This window comes from Phaseolus vulgaris, chromosome 8, assembly GCF_000499845.2.
Source record: "Phaseolus vulgaris cultivar G19833 chromosome 8, P. vulgaris v2.0, whole genome shotgun sequence".
NCBI classification, from domain to species: Eukaryota; Viridiplantae; Streptophyta; class Magnoliopsida; order Fabales; family Fabaceae; genus Phaseolus; species Phaseolus vulgaris.
Genome location: NC_023752.2, coordinates 58,087,550 through 58,105,722, shown reverse-complemented (window position 1 = coordinate 58,105,722; position 18,173 = coordinate 58,087,550). Strand labels below are relative to the sequence as shown.

Genomic DNA, 18,173 nt, shown 5'->3' with positions numbered 1-18,173 from the left:
CAATAAAATAAAAAAGTTATTAATTTGAACATAGAAAATGGTTCCTCACTTTTGCTTTTCTATCTTTACACACTCTCTCATATACAGATGCAAACAAACATGAACCATGTTCTTCCTTTGTCCTTAACGACAGAAAAGAAAAATGGTGGAACCAAATACTTTGTCCTGAAGTACAGACAAATGGTGGAAGCAAATAGACTGGAAGAGATGAACTAAAATTTAAGACATGTATATAACAGAACAACAAACATGTGACGCACTGACAACTCAAACCACATAAAACAGTGGGGGAGGGGAAGACAAAAAAACATGTGATGCTGGTGCTTAAATATGATATCACAATCCAAGTATCTTATCCTCTTATCAGAAGGAACAGATGGGGTAGAGATTGAAACAAAAAGAAAAGTATAGTATAAATAAATATCGGTATTGTTCGGAAAAATAGGTAATTTTTCCACTAAAACAAAACCCTAACAGAGCTACCCGACAAATAATATTGAATAAATAAAGCGGAATAATAAAAGAGATAAAGAGGAAAAAACATACCCGAAAATTGTTAACGGAGTTCGACCTGTTTAGCCTAATCTCCGAGCACAGCAAAAACAACTCACTTTTATTATTATTATGAGAGAGAAGATATTACAAATTGGGATATCTGAAGGAGGAGAATTTAATTTATAACCCTCAAACCTCCTTCCCAAACAATGAACCCACCAATGTGGGACTTGGGATTAAGCCAAAATCAACATGTATGCCATTTTTTCTCTCTTTCAATAAACTTATTTCATTTCTAAAAAAATCTCATATACATGTGACAACAACATCGTTTACCACTGTATACGTGTTTACGCTTGATTAACTTTAAATCTACTTAGAATTAGGTTGATAAGATTTTTCATTTTTTTCAAAAATTAATGAAAAGGATAAAAGTATTTAAAAAATTAAATAAAATTTGACTCTTTCAAAATCGATTTTTGACCAGTTTTCTAACACGAACGACGTTATTTCACGTTGCTTTACTGCAAACTGAATTCTCAATAATGAACAAATTATTTTGATAAATAATAGCATAGATTAATTTACAGAAACATTTTTTGAAATAAGTTTATACAGAAAAAATCCATTAACTAGAAAGAATTATTTTTAATATAAATTATTTATTTTATATTAATCACTTAGATTAATTAAATTAGAAGTGAATATGAATATATTCTTTTATAAAAACATTAATATTTTTTTTCCTCTTATTGCATTTAATAGTTCAAATACAATACTTACATTAATATATATATATATATATATATGAAATAGACTCAAAATTAATTCTTTAAATATAAATTTTTTGAGTGAGAAAAGAAACTTTCACCACTATATCAAACAAGTCTTTTTGTCATATTATGATTATTATTATATTTATTATTATAATTATTAATATTAATATTAATCAAATTAATAACATTATTAATATTATAAGTATTATTATTATTATTATTAATATTAATATTATTAATTTTATAATATTATTAATATTAATATTTTTAGTTCGTAGATAATATTCATCAACTTCACTTTGTAGGTAATACCCAGTAACTCTAGTTTGTAGGTAATACCACAAATTTCAGTGTATAGCTATTTCCTACCAACTGGGTCCGTATGTTTTTTTTTATCAGCAATAAAAAATCAATAAATGAGAACCACTTCAGGGTGGTCCAACCCTTTTACAAACACACATACAATTTAACTCCTAACTCGACACCCAAAACCGCCGGTCAAAAGACCAACCAAACCAAGCGCTAACTAGCTTTACCGAATCAGCCGTATACAGGCCAAAGGATCCAGAACCCAACAGGGATAGGAAAAATAAACTTCGCGGGACTTTGCAGCAATCCAAGACCACACCTTTACTTGTGCTGAGGCAAAAACTTCTAACACATCCGCCACTCCTCCATTAAAGACGATCGAGTTCCTATGCTTCCAAATTTCACTCACAATTCCAACCAAAATTGCCCCCAAACGTCTTTGTGTTCCTCAATGCTCTATTAGATTATCTCTTGTTAGAGAAGCTCATGAGGGGGGTTTAATGGGACATTTTGGGATTGCTAAAACTTTGGATGTGTTGCATGAACATTTCTTTGACCTCATATGCATAAACATGTTCATAGTTTGAGTGATAAATGCATAGCTTGCCACAAAGCTAAGTCTAAGATGCATCCCCATGGTCTATATACTCCTCTTCCTATCCCTTCAATGCCTTGGGTAGATATATCTATGGATTTCATCTTAGGCTTACCCAAGACATCAAAGGGAAAGGACTCCATTTTTGTGGTAGTGGATCGTTTTTCAAAAATGGCTCACTTTATTCCTTGCCACAAAGTGGATGATGCATGCCACATTGCAAACCTCTTCTTCCAAGAAGTGGTTCGCTTGCATGGGATTCCTAGGTCTATAGTGTCCGATAGAGATCCTAAGTTCTTGAGTCACTTTTGGAAGACCTTGTGGGGCAAGCTTGGAACTAAGCTTTTATTTTCTACCACTTGCCACACACAAACTGATGGTCAAACCGAGGTGGTGAATAGAACTTTGGGACAACTATTGAGATGTTTTATTTCGGGGAATCCTAGAGTGTGGGAGAATTTACTACCCCATGTTGAGTTTGCATATAATCGAGTAGTAAATTCTACCACCTCACATTCTCCTTTTGAGGTGGTCTATGGGTTTAATCCCCTAACACCTCTTGATCTTCTTCCTATTCCCCTTCTTGGAGATGTCTTGTGCAAAGATGGTGATGAAAAGGCTTCTTTTGTGAAAATTTTGCATAAAGACATCAAGAAGAGAATTGAGAAGAAGGTTGACAAGTATGCTGAACTTGCCAATAAAAGGAGAAAAGCATTGTTGTTTGATGAGGGCGATTGGGTTTGGCTTCACTTGAGGAAGGATCGTTTTCCTACTCAAAGGAAGTCCAAACTAATGCCTCGAGGGGATGGACCTTTCCAAATCCTCAAGAGGATTAATGACAATGCTTATGAGTTAGATATGCCTGATACATTCTTAGGTAGTCATACTTTTAATGTCAGCGATCTAACTCCTTTTTCTGTAGGTCTCCAGAATTCGTGGTCGAATTCTCTCCAACTCGGGGAGTATGATGGAGATCAAGATCAAGAGAACATAGAGGCCAATCAACAAGATCAAGAGGAGGTGGAGGCACAAATAGAAGACGCCCATGGAGGTCAAAGTCCACCTCAAAGGCTTACAAGAAGCATGTTTAAAGCTTTAGGAACTAGAGGACATTTATTTTCTCTTTTTGTAATTTCTTTAGTTGAAGGTGCTTAGAGGGAAACTTTAGAAACCTCTATTGTTATAGCATCTTTTAGGCTTTAGTTAGGAGCTTTAGGGGGGGGGGGGGGGGGTGTTAGTAGATAGGTGTAGAAGTAGAATAGGAGGTGCCAAAGTGAAGGAAGGAGTCACACCTTCCTCATGGCTTGAAATAGGCGCCGGTTTTAGCTTGCTTTAGGAGGAAAATTTGAATTGTTTTAGCTTGCATTTTCAACACCTTAGGCTATAAATAGAGGTGCTCTCTTTGTAAAATTCAGATTGGAATTAATCTAAGAAAACTCTACTAAAATTTTGAGTGATCATTGGAGAGCTTTTGAGCCTTCTTCTCTAGTCTTATCTTGAAGGATCCATGGAGTCCTCAAGTGGCGGCAGCACTCTCATCTAGGAGCATTCCACACTTCTAGTGGCGAGATCATCCATCATCCTTCCATCTTCATGAGCAATTCTTCTCTCCTTCCTTTCTTCTTTGTTAATTCTTTGTTCTAGCTTGTTGTCTTGTTGTTTGGTTCGGCTATTCTAGTTTTCCAGCACCTATTTTCTATTCTTTGCCTTTTAATTTCACTTTGTTCGGTTCAAATGTGTTCTTATTCAATTCCATTCGGTGCTTTTTAGTTTTACCTCTTTTTGTTGGTTCAATTTGACAATATGTGGAACATCCAAATGAGTTTGGGATTTGGTACTAGTTTTTGGTGAGTTCTTGTCTTAGAACAATGATCCAACTCTAAGAAAAGTGCCTCAATAATGTCCAGCTCAAGGTGATTCCTAAGAATGTCAAGAATCATTCTCTATATGGCTAGTGGAATCACATCACATCATTAACCGAAACAGATGCCTGACTCAACCTGAATTGAATAAAATTTTGCATTGGATCCAAATGGATTACGAACGACACTCCAAGCCACTCAAAACAAAGGCACCAGACCCTCCAAGCAAAGTCACAAACGGCGAACAAGTGACTCGATGACTCATCGACCTTCCCACACAAGCAACATACAGGGTTTTCAACCACCATCCCGCGCCTTACCAAATTAACCCTAGTTGCAATCCTATTTTCCAAAACTCTCCAGGCCAAGAATACAGCAGAAGGCAAGGCTTTACACCTCCACAACCTACAGTAGGTCGGAGAGGACTCCCCATCACTAACCCTCCTTACCTTGCTATAAGCTGAGTTAACAGTAAAACTTTGAGACCCCTCAGCCTTCCAGACCCAGCTATCCACCCCTCCCACATCCATCTTCACCCCTTGCAGCAACTGACTCAACTGCTCCTCCAACAACTTCTCCCAGTCAAAGAGGGATCTACGCCAGCACAAATGCCAAATCCAAACACCATTAAACCAGTTCCCGAACTCGGCCACCTTAGCAGCTTTAGACGTGCTAAGCGAATATAATCTCGGAAACATTCCCTTCAGAGCACCACAATTCAACCAGCTGTCCTCCCAGAATGAAATATTTCCTCCAACACCAACTTTCCACTCAACCCCATCTTCAAAACTTCTGCCCCAGCCCACTGAGGCCCAAACCTCCTTCAAGTCTCTCCACCAAAGAGAACCCCTGCAGGGTTTACCTTCTGCTCTCAAATTCCTCCATCCACCATATTTAGAGTCAAGAATCTCTTTCCACAAACCTCCCTTGGCCGACCCCCACCTCCAAATCCACTTGCCTAGCAGGGCCAGGTTAAAAGTCTTTAAGTAAATGATTCCAAGACCCCCGTAGTCCCGAGGCTCGCAAACCTTATTCCAAGAGGCCCAAACAATCTTCCTTCTGTCAGAACCCCACCCCTAAAGGAAATTTCTTTGGATCCGGACTAACTTGTCAGCCACCCCAGATGGTAGTTTGAATAGGGACATAAAGAATAATGGAACTGAGGAGAGGACTGACTTAATCAAACAGATCCTCCCAGCCATCGACAAACACCTGCCTTTCCACCTCGACAGCTTGCCCTGAACTCTCTCTAACACCCCGTTCCAAAAAACACTGCGCTTATGGCAACCTCCTACCGGTAACCCTAAATAGACAAAAGGAGTTACCATCACCTTACAGTTAAGAGTAGCTGCAAAACACTGAAGCGAACATTGATCCAACCCCATCCCGCCAATACTGTTTTTTAAAAAGTTCACCTTAAGCCCAGAAGCGAGCTCAAAGCAAAGCTAGATAGCCTTAATATTAAAAACACTTTTGGTATTCGCTTCGCAAAAGAATAATGTATCGTCAGCATATTGTAACATACTAACCTTCACCTTATCTCTTCCAACCTCCAGACTATCAATCAAATTCTTCTCTTCAGCCATCCTAGACACCCCAGCCAACCCTTCTGCAACTATAAGGAAGAGGAACGGAGCAAGCGGGTCACCTTGACGAAGTCCCCTCCGAGGAGTAAATTCCCCAGTTGGACTGCCATTCACTAATACAGAGACTGAAGCAGATTCTAAACAACACTTTATCCAACGAATCCATTGAGCACAAAAACCCAATCTTTCCAACATATAATATAGGAACTCCGGTCCGTATGTAATATCAACAAATTTGAGTTCGTAAATAATATCCACCAGTTTGAGTCCGTGAATAATATCTACCAACTTCAGTCCATGGATAAATTCAAAAGTAATCTGGCATATATATATATATTTTTTCATTATTCTTTTTATTTTTTTATTATTTATGGTTATTATTTATGAATATTAGTTATATGATTAATATTATTTATATTATCAAAACTATTAAGATTATTTATATTCTTGATATTATTTATATTATCGATATTATTAATATTATTAATAGTGTTAATATAATAATAATATAAATATAAATATTAATATTATTAATAATGTTAATAAAAATATTTATATTAATAATATTATTGAATTTACATGTGGATTTAGATTTGGGGTAAAATTTGTGGATAATGTAAAATTTACCTACAAATAGAGATCTATAAGTAATAATCTATAAATAATGTTAAATTTATCTACATATTAGTGAATAATATTTTATAAATAATAATAAATTTACCTATGAATTTAAATATGTAAGTAATATCCATGGATAATATTGAATTTACCTATAGATTTAGATTCATAAATCATCATACTATTTTCTAAGAAAAAAATAGCATATATATTTAATTAATATGAGCTATTAGTATAAAATAAAATAGAAAATTTAGATTAAAAATAATTTACTTCACTTAATATATATATATATATCACCAATAACGAGGATTGGTTTTTTTAAGAATATCTTATTTTCTATTTATATTTTGTTTGGATGAAAAAAAGTGATAAAAAAGAAATGGATGAAACAATAAATAATTTTGAAGTTATTTAATATAAAAGTTTGTTTTTCATTTGATCGTGTAAAAGAAAATTGTAGTTATAACCATAAAAATATGCCAACTCTAAAAATTAGAAATGTATTGTATTTTTAATTTAGGACAACTTGCTTTTACTCTCTCTTTATTTTCAAAATGGGTATATTATATATTATAAGAATAGAGTCTCACTTGCTTTTCCTAAGTTTCCTCCTTTTTTACAGACATTTTTTAGTGTGTTGCTCTCTTTTCTTACAATTTTTTTTGAAAATTATTTTAATTGATTACATAATTGATCATTGCTATAATTTATTATTATCAAAACAAAATTTTATTTAAATTTTGTAAAATTATGCGAACATGTTCTATTTTTAATATTTACATCAATTCATTTGATAGAAATTCATGCTGTAATACTTTTCAAACCAATAATGGATTAGTGTAATTAATACATATAGAATGCTGTGTAATATTTTTAATTACATCCTCTCTGTAATATTTTTAATTACATCCTCTTCATTATTCAGGAAATTATATCCTCTCTGTTATGTTCCACTCAATCTTGAATTGTCACCTTAACCTTAATGGTCCAAAATATTGAAAAGTTTGACACGTAGAATGATCTGTAAAAAATGGATTTGTTTTTTTTATAAACATTATGCATGCATACGTCGGTTTCAACATGATTCGGGTGTCCTATACCCTGGCCTTCATAAACGATGGGGTTTGTCACTCAGTATCCAGCTTTGCCTTTGTTTCCAAACCTTCCTTTTCAAATTTGTTTGTTTCTAAATCTTCTTCAGTGGTAATCCATTGCTTGAGCAATGTCGGCCTAACAAATTTCACAAAAATTAAAAGATAATATAATATCAAATTTACCACATGTTATATTTAAAATCGTCCCAACTACCAATTTTGAATATCATATATTTTATATTTTCCAACCATTATACACATTAATTTTATATTTTCTGTACCCTACATTATATTTCAGCAATCCAACAATCCACACATTTAATCATATCCCAAACTGAGTAGATATTATAAATTAACTTCCTTTATCGTGATAATGTGCTTATTAGAAAAATCTTTGTTTTTAAGAATCTTTCTGAGACTGTTTCCCATCTGTTCAGCTAAATATGCAAATGTGACCGAGTTTGGATCTTGGACTAACGGTGTTTGGGTTTGGCAGCTAGTCTGGCGAAGATCTTTTTTCGACTGGGAGAAGCTTTTGGTGAATCAGTTGCGTCAGGTTTTGCTTCATGCTAGGTTGGTTCCAGAAGAGGCGGATAGTTGGGTTTGGAAGGTTTGGGGTCTTCAAACGTTTTCAGTTAACTCTGCCTATATTCATGTTAGGAAGGATTGTGAGGTGGTTTTTTCTCCGATATTTAGTAAGTTATGGAGGTGCAAAGTTGTACCTTCTGCTGTACTTACTGCTTGGAGGGTGCTGGAGAATAAGCTTGTTACTAGGGTCAATTTGGAAAGACGAGGGGTGTTGGTTGAAAATTCTTTGTGTTGTTTGTGTAGGAAGGAGGAAGAATTTTTCCGCCATTTGTTTTTTATTGCAGTTTTGTTTGGCGTGTTTGGTGTTTTTGCTTTAAGTGGCTTGGAGTATCGTTTGTTTCTCACATTGATCCTATGTCAAACTTTGCTCAATTAAGGATGAGTCTGCAGATTCGGTTAATGTTATGTGGAGTACAATTTGGGTTGGGGTGGTGAGTGAACTCTGGAATCACAGAAATTTTATCATTTCCAAAAGGGGTGTGGCATTGGTGCAAAGTCTTGGATTTCTGTAAAATTTTGTTCTGCTTCGTTTTCCTATTCTAATTGGTGTTTGGAACCTTTGGTGTGTATGAGGATGATTTCTTGAATTTTTTTTAGGTTTTTTAGTATGGGTTGTGGGCTTTTGTTAATTAGTTTGGTGGTATTTGTTAGAAGTTGAATTTTTATGTATTTTGCATAAAGGTTGAACCATTCCTAAAGTGGTTCTCATTTATTTATTTTTTATTACTGATAAACAAAAGTCTTTCCATCTTCTTTTGTTCTTTCAAATTGCACAACAATAGTATCCCTTAAATAACAATTAAAAAGAAGAAAAGGAAAATGAAATGTTTCGTAAAGAATTGTCCACTTACCCATATCAAGAATCTAGTTGACCTAATCACTATAAGAAATTATACAATTACCTACGGTTTTTTTTATCAAGAATCTAGTTTATCTAATCACTATAAGAAATTGTACAATTACCTAATATTATTTTACAGATATTAGGATCTACAGATAAAAATATGTTGTTTATCTGAGGATATTTATGTATGAATTTAGATACGTGTATAAATTTGAACTATCTACTTATTTATTCACAAGCAAATATAAATTAATTTCCCACCCAATATCCGTATAACAAATCAGTAGAAAATTTAGCACCATGACACATGAATAATTTTGAAGGAATTGATCTATACCTATAGATTAATTTATCCGTACGTAAAAGAATTGGCATTTTACACATTAAATTTACTATAAAAAAATTTGAAATTACACCAATTATTATATACAGATAAAAATTATTACTTTACAAATATTTATATACGAATTCCAATTCATATATAAGATATTTAAAATTTAATTTAAAAAAAAAATTATTATAATATAATATTTAAAAATTTAATTAAAAACAAATTTTTAAAAAATAATAAAAAATATTACATATGGATATAATTCATATGTAATGTATTAAAAATTTAATAAATAAATTCTTTGAAAGCCTTAAATTCGGATTCTGAATGTTTCAATTAAGTGTTATTTCAGATTAAAAATTGAGTTGTACATGATAATTTTTGTTTCATGTGTTAAAAAAATTACATCAAATATTGACATAAATTACTCCAACTCTAATAGAAAATATAATTCAAAATCCAGGATTTCTTTATTTTTTTAAAACATATTAATTAATTAATCATATTTTAGAAAAAAATTGTTCAATACACTAAACAGTTAAAACAATATTATCTTCTAATGAATATTTTAACAAAAAAAGTTTTAATATAAAGAAGTATAGTTATATTACTAAATTCCTTGTGTTGTTTGTGTGGGGAGGAGAAGGAGTCGTCGTATCACTTGTTCTTTGTTTGCATGTTTACTTGGCGTATTTGGTGTCTGTGCTTTGAGTGGTTTGGAGTGTTGTTTGTATTTCACAAGGACCCTAAGTCAAATTTTGCACAATTCAGGATGAGTCAGACTTCTGTTTCAGTTAACGATGTTTGGGGTACAATCTGGGTTGACATTGTGAGCGAAATTTGGAATTGTAGGAACTCAGTCATCTTTAATAGTGGAGTGGCAGATGTGTCTGAAGTGTTCACTTCGGTGCAAGTTAAGATATGGTCTTGAATTCATGCAAAGTCTCGTTTTGCTTATTTCCCATATTCTAGTTGGGTTTTAAATCCTATGGATTGTATAAGGTTGATTCTGTAATGTTGGGTAGTATTAGTTTAGTAGCCCCTTTACTAAACTGGTAGGTAAGCGTTCTAATTGGAGTTTATTGTCAGGTATTTATGTATATGGGTTGGATCACCCCTGAAGTGGTTCCTATTTAATTATTTATTTTATTGCTGATAAAGAAAAAGAATGATGAAACTCCAATTTCTATTGGAGTGTATACATTTTCTTTTAAAAGTTCAATTATATTAATTTTTCTCCTTGAAAATTAAATGTTCAAAACGTGGATCCTTAAGCCATCAAATCTAGTGGCTATAAAAGCTAAGAATCTAGTGGCTATAAAAGCTAAGATAGAGTGTGTGTATTGACATCCTTTACTCACTCAAGATATGTTAGACTAAGTTGAGTATGTCTCTCCTCTATTTCTATTTCCATTATTCATTTATAACTCTTTCTCCTATTATTTTTCTAATATTGCTTCTGTTCTCTGCTTATATATATAACAATGCTCTATTTCTATTGTTTCATTAATACCTCAATTTAAAAATTGAAAACCCACTGAATTATAAACTATCATAAACCAAACTTTATCAAATTGTATTTGATTTTTTTTTCAAACCATGCAATTAGGTTCAGTCAGTGCTTTGGCTTGAAAAAGTAACCTAAAACAGTAGAATGTATCATACTTTTTTATATTTATTATTTATTCAGTATTTAAATTAATTAATACAAAGTTATTTAACTTTTCAGCATAATTATCTTGTTATGAATTTGTAATTATATATAATAGTTTCTCTTAATTTGAGTAAATATTAAGCATCAACATCATCCCTAATTATTTTTATTGGTTTACTTTTAATTAATTTAATTATTAATTTGTTGTGAATGGTTACTCTTAATATAAACGGATACTCCACTTGTGTATTCCTATTCATTATTACTGTTTATTTGGCTACCTATGTGATGAACATAATTGAACAAAACTAATTCAACACACAATGTATAATGTATAGTAAAGTATATTTAACTACCATAGTTGACACTCTTAATGTATTTACCAGCATGCATGTGATAAACAAAACTGAACAGAATTAAACAACACAATATATATAGTAAGAAGTAGATTTAGTGACCATATTGAGAGTATGCATATGTGACCAACATACATGCTGCATTGAAGACCCCATTTTTTCAAATAATTTAAAATCATAGGGAAAAGTTAATATTTGAAATTTAACATACATGTAATTAAAGGAAAAAATTTAAAGTAGTTTAAAATTTTATGTAAAATGCCTCTAACATTATAATAACATCACTCTTTCGAGAGTAATTGTGTCATACAAAAATTATATACTTATTTTGTATTGGTTGTGTTCGTGGTATGTTAAGGTGTTGTGTTTTTTTTAAAGAAGATAAAAAAAGGTTATTTACTTTTGAAGGTTAATGTTTGGTAAATTGATTATGTTTGTTTGCATTTTGTAATTTGATGTGATGATATATCTTGACTGTTGTTAAAGACGAACCTCATTACTAATTTTTGAAATAAGGATATGTAAGTAGTTTTTCTTGGAAGTTTAGGATAAACTAGAGAGTGGAATTCTATATTCTTCTTCTTATTTTCTATATTAGGATTGAGTCCCCCTTTCACTAATGCATATTTTTTCATTATTTTTTCTTATAAAGAAATGTGTAAAATGTGTCAAAGAACAAATTTTCAATAAAATAATAGATTGGACATATTCACCAACTTATCCAATTTAACTCAACTTCAACCACCATAATTGATAAAATAAACAGTGATCTAAAATTAAATAAAAAAATCACAAAACCAACTTTTTAGTACATTGTATAGCTATCCAATCACTTTGTTATGCATTACTAATATATATTAAAATTAATTTGTTGTGCAATTCTTGCTAATCTACTTTGTTACTGTTTTCATTTTCAATTTATTATATATATATATATATTTATTTACAATTTCCAATATCAAATTTTAGTATATGAGCATTGTGCTATGTGTTTCAAATATACACTTAACTTAATAAATTAATTTACTTACAGGTTGAAAGATCTCGAAAACACATTCATCAATTAATCAAGATTACTATCAGCGAAAGATGCAGTCTTTAGGATTGTCGCATCTTCTTCAAATTCTTCTTCAAATTCTTACATGCATTATGCTACTGACTCCTTCATTCGCTAAAGATGACCGAGAGGTAAATAATATATATCCAATATTTTTTGACTTAACAATTCAAAATGTTTCTCCTTACATAAATATTACATAAATATAGTAATATCTTTTGTACAATCTTACTTTTTACTTTATTTCTTTCCTCAACTAATTTCACATTCCTTCTATCTGTGTGAGAAGTCATATTTTTCCATAAATTACTCTTAAGTTTTTATCTTTTTATGATTTTTTAAAATAATTCTAATAATGCATTTTTTTAAAGAAAATATTGAATTACTTTCTAGAAGAGTTTGGATTATATTAAAAATGAACAAATTAACCTAAAAATTATTTTATGCAAGGTTAAACATTTTTTCAATGTTTGAGCATCAACGTGAAATTCACTTAGTGGGACTATTATTTTAAATTTATATTTTATATTTTTTTATTTATCTTGTTCATACTACAGATTTACATAGTATACATGGGAGTATATCCAAAGGACACGGAAATCACAGACTCATTTCACACCAGTATGGTTCAAAGTGTCATCGGCAGGTTCATAAGCCTTAATTGTTTCTACTCAATTCACTTAATAGATTTTCACTCACAATTGAGGCTTAGTTTAACATTATTGTCTGTCTAACATTTCCAAATACAAAGAATCTTGTTTTACTTAAATGCTATTTTGGAAGACTGAATAGAAAAACAAAGAAATAAATTGCTCTAAAAAGAGAGCAATTCTTCTATTTTAAACTTATTGTCGATCAAGAATATGAATTTTTTTAACTAACTTGATTAAAATTCCATATGACATATAAATCCATCCAGCAAATTTGTATCTGATACTTTGCTGCACCGCTACAAGACTTTCAATGGATTTGTGGCGAGGCTAACCAAAGAAGAATCAGAAATAATGAAAGGTAATTCTTTTTTTTTCCAAAAAAAGAACTAAAATATATTAATAAACTGAGTACTTGAAATATTCCAATTATACATGTGTCTATTAGCTCAAATCACATTTTCATCAGCTTTTTCCTTTATTCATAAATTTATTTTTGGTTTTGGTTCTTGTCATATTCCTACATTAATATGATTGTCAGTTTATGTGTAACTCTAATTATGATTTCTGAAAATTTGAAATTTTTGGACAGGAATGGATGGTGTGGTCTCTGTTATTCCAAATAGAGTCTACAATGTCCAAACATCAAGGTCCTGGGACTTCCTTAACTTCCCTGAAAATGTCCCAAGAACAAATGTAGAAGGTAACACAATTGTTGGGGTAATCGATAGTGGAATTTGGATTTCTAATTCCAATAGCTTTACTGATGGAGGCTTTGGTCCACCACCACCGAAATGGAAGGGAACATGCAATAACTTCACTTGCAATAAGTAAGTAATGTTTCTTATAACATGCAACACCACACATGCAAAAACACCATGTCTGGTTTCAATTTTTAAACTCACATTTTAAATTTTTTCATGTCAAATTTGAACGAACTCAAATAGTAAATCAACGTGGATCCGAACACATAGACCTAAACTTAAGTAATAAAGTTTTCAAAGTAATAATTATTAAAAGATAAAAGTAACCATTAAATTACTTATCTATGAATGCTTGCTTCATGATTTGTTTGCAGCAAAGTAATTGGAGCAAGATATTTTCGCATGGGGGGTGTGTTCACGCCAGAGGACATCATATCTCCAACTGATACTAGTGGTCACGGGTCTCACTGTGCATCGACTGCTGCTGGAAACCGTGTTCCCAATGCAAATCTGTTAGGGCTTGGGTCAGGAATAGCAAGAGGAGGAGTTCCTTCAGCACGCATTGCTGTGTATAAAGTTTGTTGGACAAAGGGTTGTGAGACTATTGACATTCTTGCAGGATTTGATGCAGCCATTGCGGATGGTGTTGATATTATTTCTATTTCAGTGGGACCAACAAAGGTCCAACACCTGGAATATTTTCAAGATGACATTGCAATAGGAGCTTACCATGCAATGAAGAGTGGCATATTAACTTCTAAAACTGCAGACAATTTGGGTCCAAATCGTTATACAATGGTGAATCTTGCACCCTGGTTCCTTTCTGTGGCTGCCAGCACTATAGACAGAAAGTTTTTCACTGATCTCAAACTGGGCAATGGCCAGGTCATCCAGGTAATTATCCCTTTAAATTCTTTTACTTATTTTTGAAAATATTAAAAAAGTATCATAAAAGATTTGTCTCAACATATGCAGGGAATTTCAGTGAATACATTTAGTCCACCACAGAATGGTTACCCTCTAGTTTATGGTGGAGATGTACCAGCTCCTGGATTTAATAGTTCCGAATCCAGGTACCAACATTTACCAATATCTCTTTTTAATTGCTTTTCTTACTTTCTTTCTTTATTTATAAATTTTTATATACATTCTCTATTTTAAAGGATGTCTTGATTTTCTTTAAATATTCAATGCTCTTTTTTAATCTATTCAAGTTGACAGAGTTAAAGAAGCAATATTGAATTAATGGTTAACACTTTGTAACGATTGAAATTTTTAATTTTACAAAATAGTGAAGATTTTTTTAAACATTCATCACTATAATAATATTAAAATTTATTTAAAAAAATAAAAATTACACATCATAGAAAAATGTCACTATAATAAACTGTAAAAATTCAAGTTTTGATTTTTAAATATAATAAAATTATAAACCTTTAATAATTCTTTTAAATCTATTTAGTTGGTAACTAATTAGATATTAATTTATAAAATATTAATTAATAATAGAACTACTTTATATATTAATAATTTTTTTAATTTTTAAAATAATATTTAATTTAGTTAATATAATAACTAATTAGTTTTTATTTTTATAATTAATCTTTATTTAACTATTTTCTTGTAGTATATTGAGAGAGAAATTGAATTTTATAAATAATTAAAGGAATTGCCAAAGTAATTTAGCCTTATTATTTGGTAATTTGTTTCTAATCTTTCTATTACAATTCAAAACTTCATTCTAACATTAACATTGCTTAGGCTTTGTCGTGACAATTCTTTGAATGGAGCTTTGGTGAGTGGGAGAATTGTTTTGTGTGAAGGCTATACTTCTTCTTTCCGTCTGGGATTTGCTTCTGGGGCTGCTGGTGTTATATTCACAAGTACATCACCTTTAGTTGTCGCAGATGTATTTGCATTGCCAACACTTCACATTAACCTAAATGATGGGCAATCCGTATATAATTATTTAAAGTCAACAAGGTACAGAACTTTTCATCAAAAGATAATAAAAGCTAGCCCTCTGCTGGTCTTTGGTGTTGTAGCACAGGTTGTATTTCGTTTAGTTTATTAGTATAGATGTAGATTGTTATGTTGTGTTCTAAGTCTTTTTATTTTTTATACGAATTGGAATAGAATTGAAATATCATTTTACTTCATCTTACTTGTTGCTGATAAAAAAAAATCTAACACATGAAAGATTATACATACATAAGTGGTATAAAATTTTGCTCAACTAGTCTTTAACTAATTTATATGTCATGTCACCGATTTGTAGTAATCCAACAGCCATCATATCCAAGAGTTACGAAAGAAAAGACTCAAGAGCCCCTTACATTGCTCCTTTCTCATCAAGAGGTCCAAATAGGATCACTCCAAACATTCTTAAGGTAACTTCATAGTATAATATACAATCAATCCAACCGATTCAAGGTCATTTGCTTATATATAAGTTATCTCTTGATGGTGTAGCCTGATATAGCAGCTCCAGGAGTTGATATTCTGGCTGCATGGTCTCCAATTTCTCCTATTTCTTCAGTTAAAGGAGATAATAGAACATCGTATTTCAATATAATATCTGGAACTTCAATGGCATGCCCTCATGTTACTGCAACAGCTGTTTACGTCAAATCATTTCATCCCAGCTGGTCTCCTGCTGTACTTAAATCCGCATTGATGACAACTGGTAATTGTCTCCTTTCCATGCATGCTAAACTCATTTTATGCCCTTTTCTTATATATAAATTCAAGAACCCTTCATGGTTAATTTAAAAAGACTAGTTCTTTCTTTTCTTTCCTCACCTAGGTTATTGTTGGGGTTTTTAATTTGAATACACACATATGATTTCAGTTACACATATATAGATATGGAACTTTTATTTTTGTTGTGAGATCATGAGTAACTCATATCCTTAAATATGATAACCTAAAACCTTATGCATTACCACCCTAAAGTACATTTATGTTGGGAAAAACTAGATTAAGTTCAATTATTTTGTGGTATATCTTAATCGCCAAGTATATATATATATATATATATATATATATATATATATATATATATATATATATATGTTTATGACCAAATTTGTTGGTTTATCATTTACAGCTACCCCTCTGAATTCTGCACTTAATCCGGATGCTGAATTTGCTTACGGTGCGGGGCAAATCAATCCTTTGAAGGCAGTAAATCCTGGACTAGTTTATGATGTTGGTCCGAATGATTATATTAATTTTCTGTGTGGACAAGGTTATAGTACAACAACACTGCGAAGAATTACAGGAGATAACAACACTTGTACATCAGCAAATAGAGGATCTGTTTTCAACCTTAACCTCCCATCTTTTGCTCTAGCAACCGCTCGCTCAAGTTACAACAGTGTCTCTTATGGTAGAACTGTCACTAATGTTGGATCAGCTAGATCCACATATAGGGCAATAGTATCTGGATATCCATCTTCTTTAAACATCCAAGTAGTACCAAATGTTTTAACCTTCACATCTCTGGGTCAAAGGTTGTCCTTCACCCTTAGGATTCAAGGAACCATTAATGCAGACTTGGATTCTTTTTCTTTGACTTGGGATGATGGCACTCATCAGGTAAGGAGCCCCATTGTTGTTTATGTTCCATAAATTCTCTGTTACCAACGTGAATGGCAATGATTGTGTAATTGGTTGTTTGTTTCTCTTTTTTTTCTTCTTGTTGAAGTTTAGTGAATAAGTATTCTGGGTGTGTTGTAAGCCAGAGAACTTATGATAAAGTGTTGTGTAAGTCAGGAATAAAATCAAGGTAATAATTACTTTTATCCAAAGTATTTTTTACTGCTTATTCAGATGTCGTTGTTATATTATATGATTCATTATCATTGGTTATTGAAATGAGATGACATTGTGTAAATGATATTTTAAACCATCATTTCACACTTAAATATTAGTATTTTATTATAATATAATATTTTATTTTAAAAACTGTTCTATAATTTTCTTAGTAATATAAATGTCACTATATTGTAGACATCCATAATCCTTCACATAACGACAACTATAGCGATAACCAAATAATAAAATTTTAAAAAATATTTTTATTGCAATTCAATTAAAACTAAAGAAGAAAGGACTTTCATGAGATGCATATGATTTATTAACTATCTTTCGAACTCGAAATGGTTACTATAATAACAACTTAAAGAGAAGATTTTACTGTTGTTGTAAGGTGAAATTTGTACTCATTCATATATATTAATTTGTTCTTATTTCTAATTAATGTGAAATCTTTAATATACTCCATCGCATAAAAGATTGAGCTTCTCGAACGCAGTTCTACATATCTCGTTAGAATAAAGTCTAATATCATCTTAATAAGTTTATTAATGTCTAGCTCAACATCACAAAATTGACTTATAAAATGAAGTTTACATTCACTACTCATGTATAATTTGGCGTTCGAATCTCCAACCATTAATCTTGAGTAAAACCCAATCAAATTTCCTATTACAATCACTAAATAATATGTTAATTTAAAGATCTTAATTTTGGAGTTGTCACACTTGAAAAGAACTAAAGAGACTCAAATATCCTTCCACTACCTTTGAACTCTTGTTGTAAATCATACTTCTCTAAAGTATGTTTCAAATTTTATTCTTTTGATTTA

The 18,173-nt window shown here is 31.5% G+C and overlaps 2 protein-coding genes across 3 annotated transcripts; both read left to right on the top strand.

Moving 5' to 3' along the window:
• Positions 1 to 7,711: 7,711 nt before the first annotated feature.
• Positions 7,712 to 8,302, top strand: LOC137825403 (uncharacterized). The gene has a single exon (XM_068631075.1). It carries the CDS (start codon positions 7,712 to 7,714, stop codon positions 8,300 to 8,302), a length of 591 nt encoding a protein of 196 aa, XP_068487176.1.
• A 2,125-nt stretch (positions 8,303 to 10,427) lies between these two features.
• LOC137825943 (cucumisin-like) lies at positions 10,428 to 17,328 on the top strand. Of its 2 annotated transcripts, XM_068631760.1 has the most exons (11): positions 10,428 to 10,486; positions 12,145 to 12,299; positions 12,726 to 12,814; positions 13,088 to 13,179; positions 13,411 to 13,648; positions 13,897 to 14,416; positions 14,498 to 14,595; positions 15,284 to 15,505; positions 15,801 to 15,912; positions 15,995 to 16,208; positions 16,632 to 17,328. In XM_068631760.1, the coding sequence occupies exons 2-11, from the start codon at positions 12,201 to 12,203 to the stop codon at positions 17,153 to 17,155; spliced, it is 2,208 nt and encodes a 735-aa protein (XP_068487861.1). In that variant the 5' UTR covers positions 10,428 to 10,486; positions 12,145 to 12,200; the 3' UTR covers positions 17,156 to 17,328. The 2 variants fall into 2 exon arrangements, with proteins under 2 accessions (XP_068487861.1, XP_068487862.1); XM_068631761.1 differs by lacking the exon at positions 15,284 to 15,505.
• Positions 17,329 to 18,173: the final 845 nt, after the last annotated feature.

Coding starts and splice junctions, on each gene's coding strand:
- LOC137825403 (XM_068631075.1), top strand. CDS start 7,712: ATGTGCTTATTAGAAAAATCTTTGTTTTTAAGAATCTTTCTGAGACTG.
- LOC137825943 (XM_068631760.1), top strand. CDS start 12,201: ATGCAGTCTTTAGGATTGTCGCATCTTCTTCAAATTCTTCTTCAAATT. Junction 12,300..12,725: donor TCGCTAAAGATGACCGAGAG/GTAAATAATATA, acceptor TTCATACTACAG/ATTTACATAGTATACATGGG. Junction 14,596..15,283: donor TTTAATAGTTCCGAATCCAG/GTACCAACATTT, acceptor AACATTGCTTAG/GCTTTGTCGTGACAATTCTT.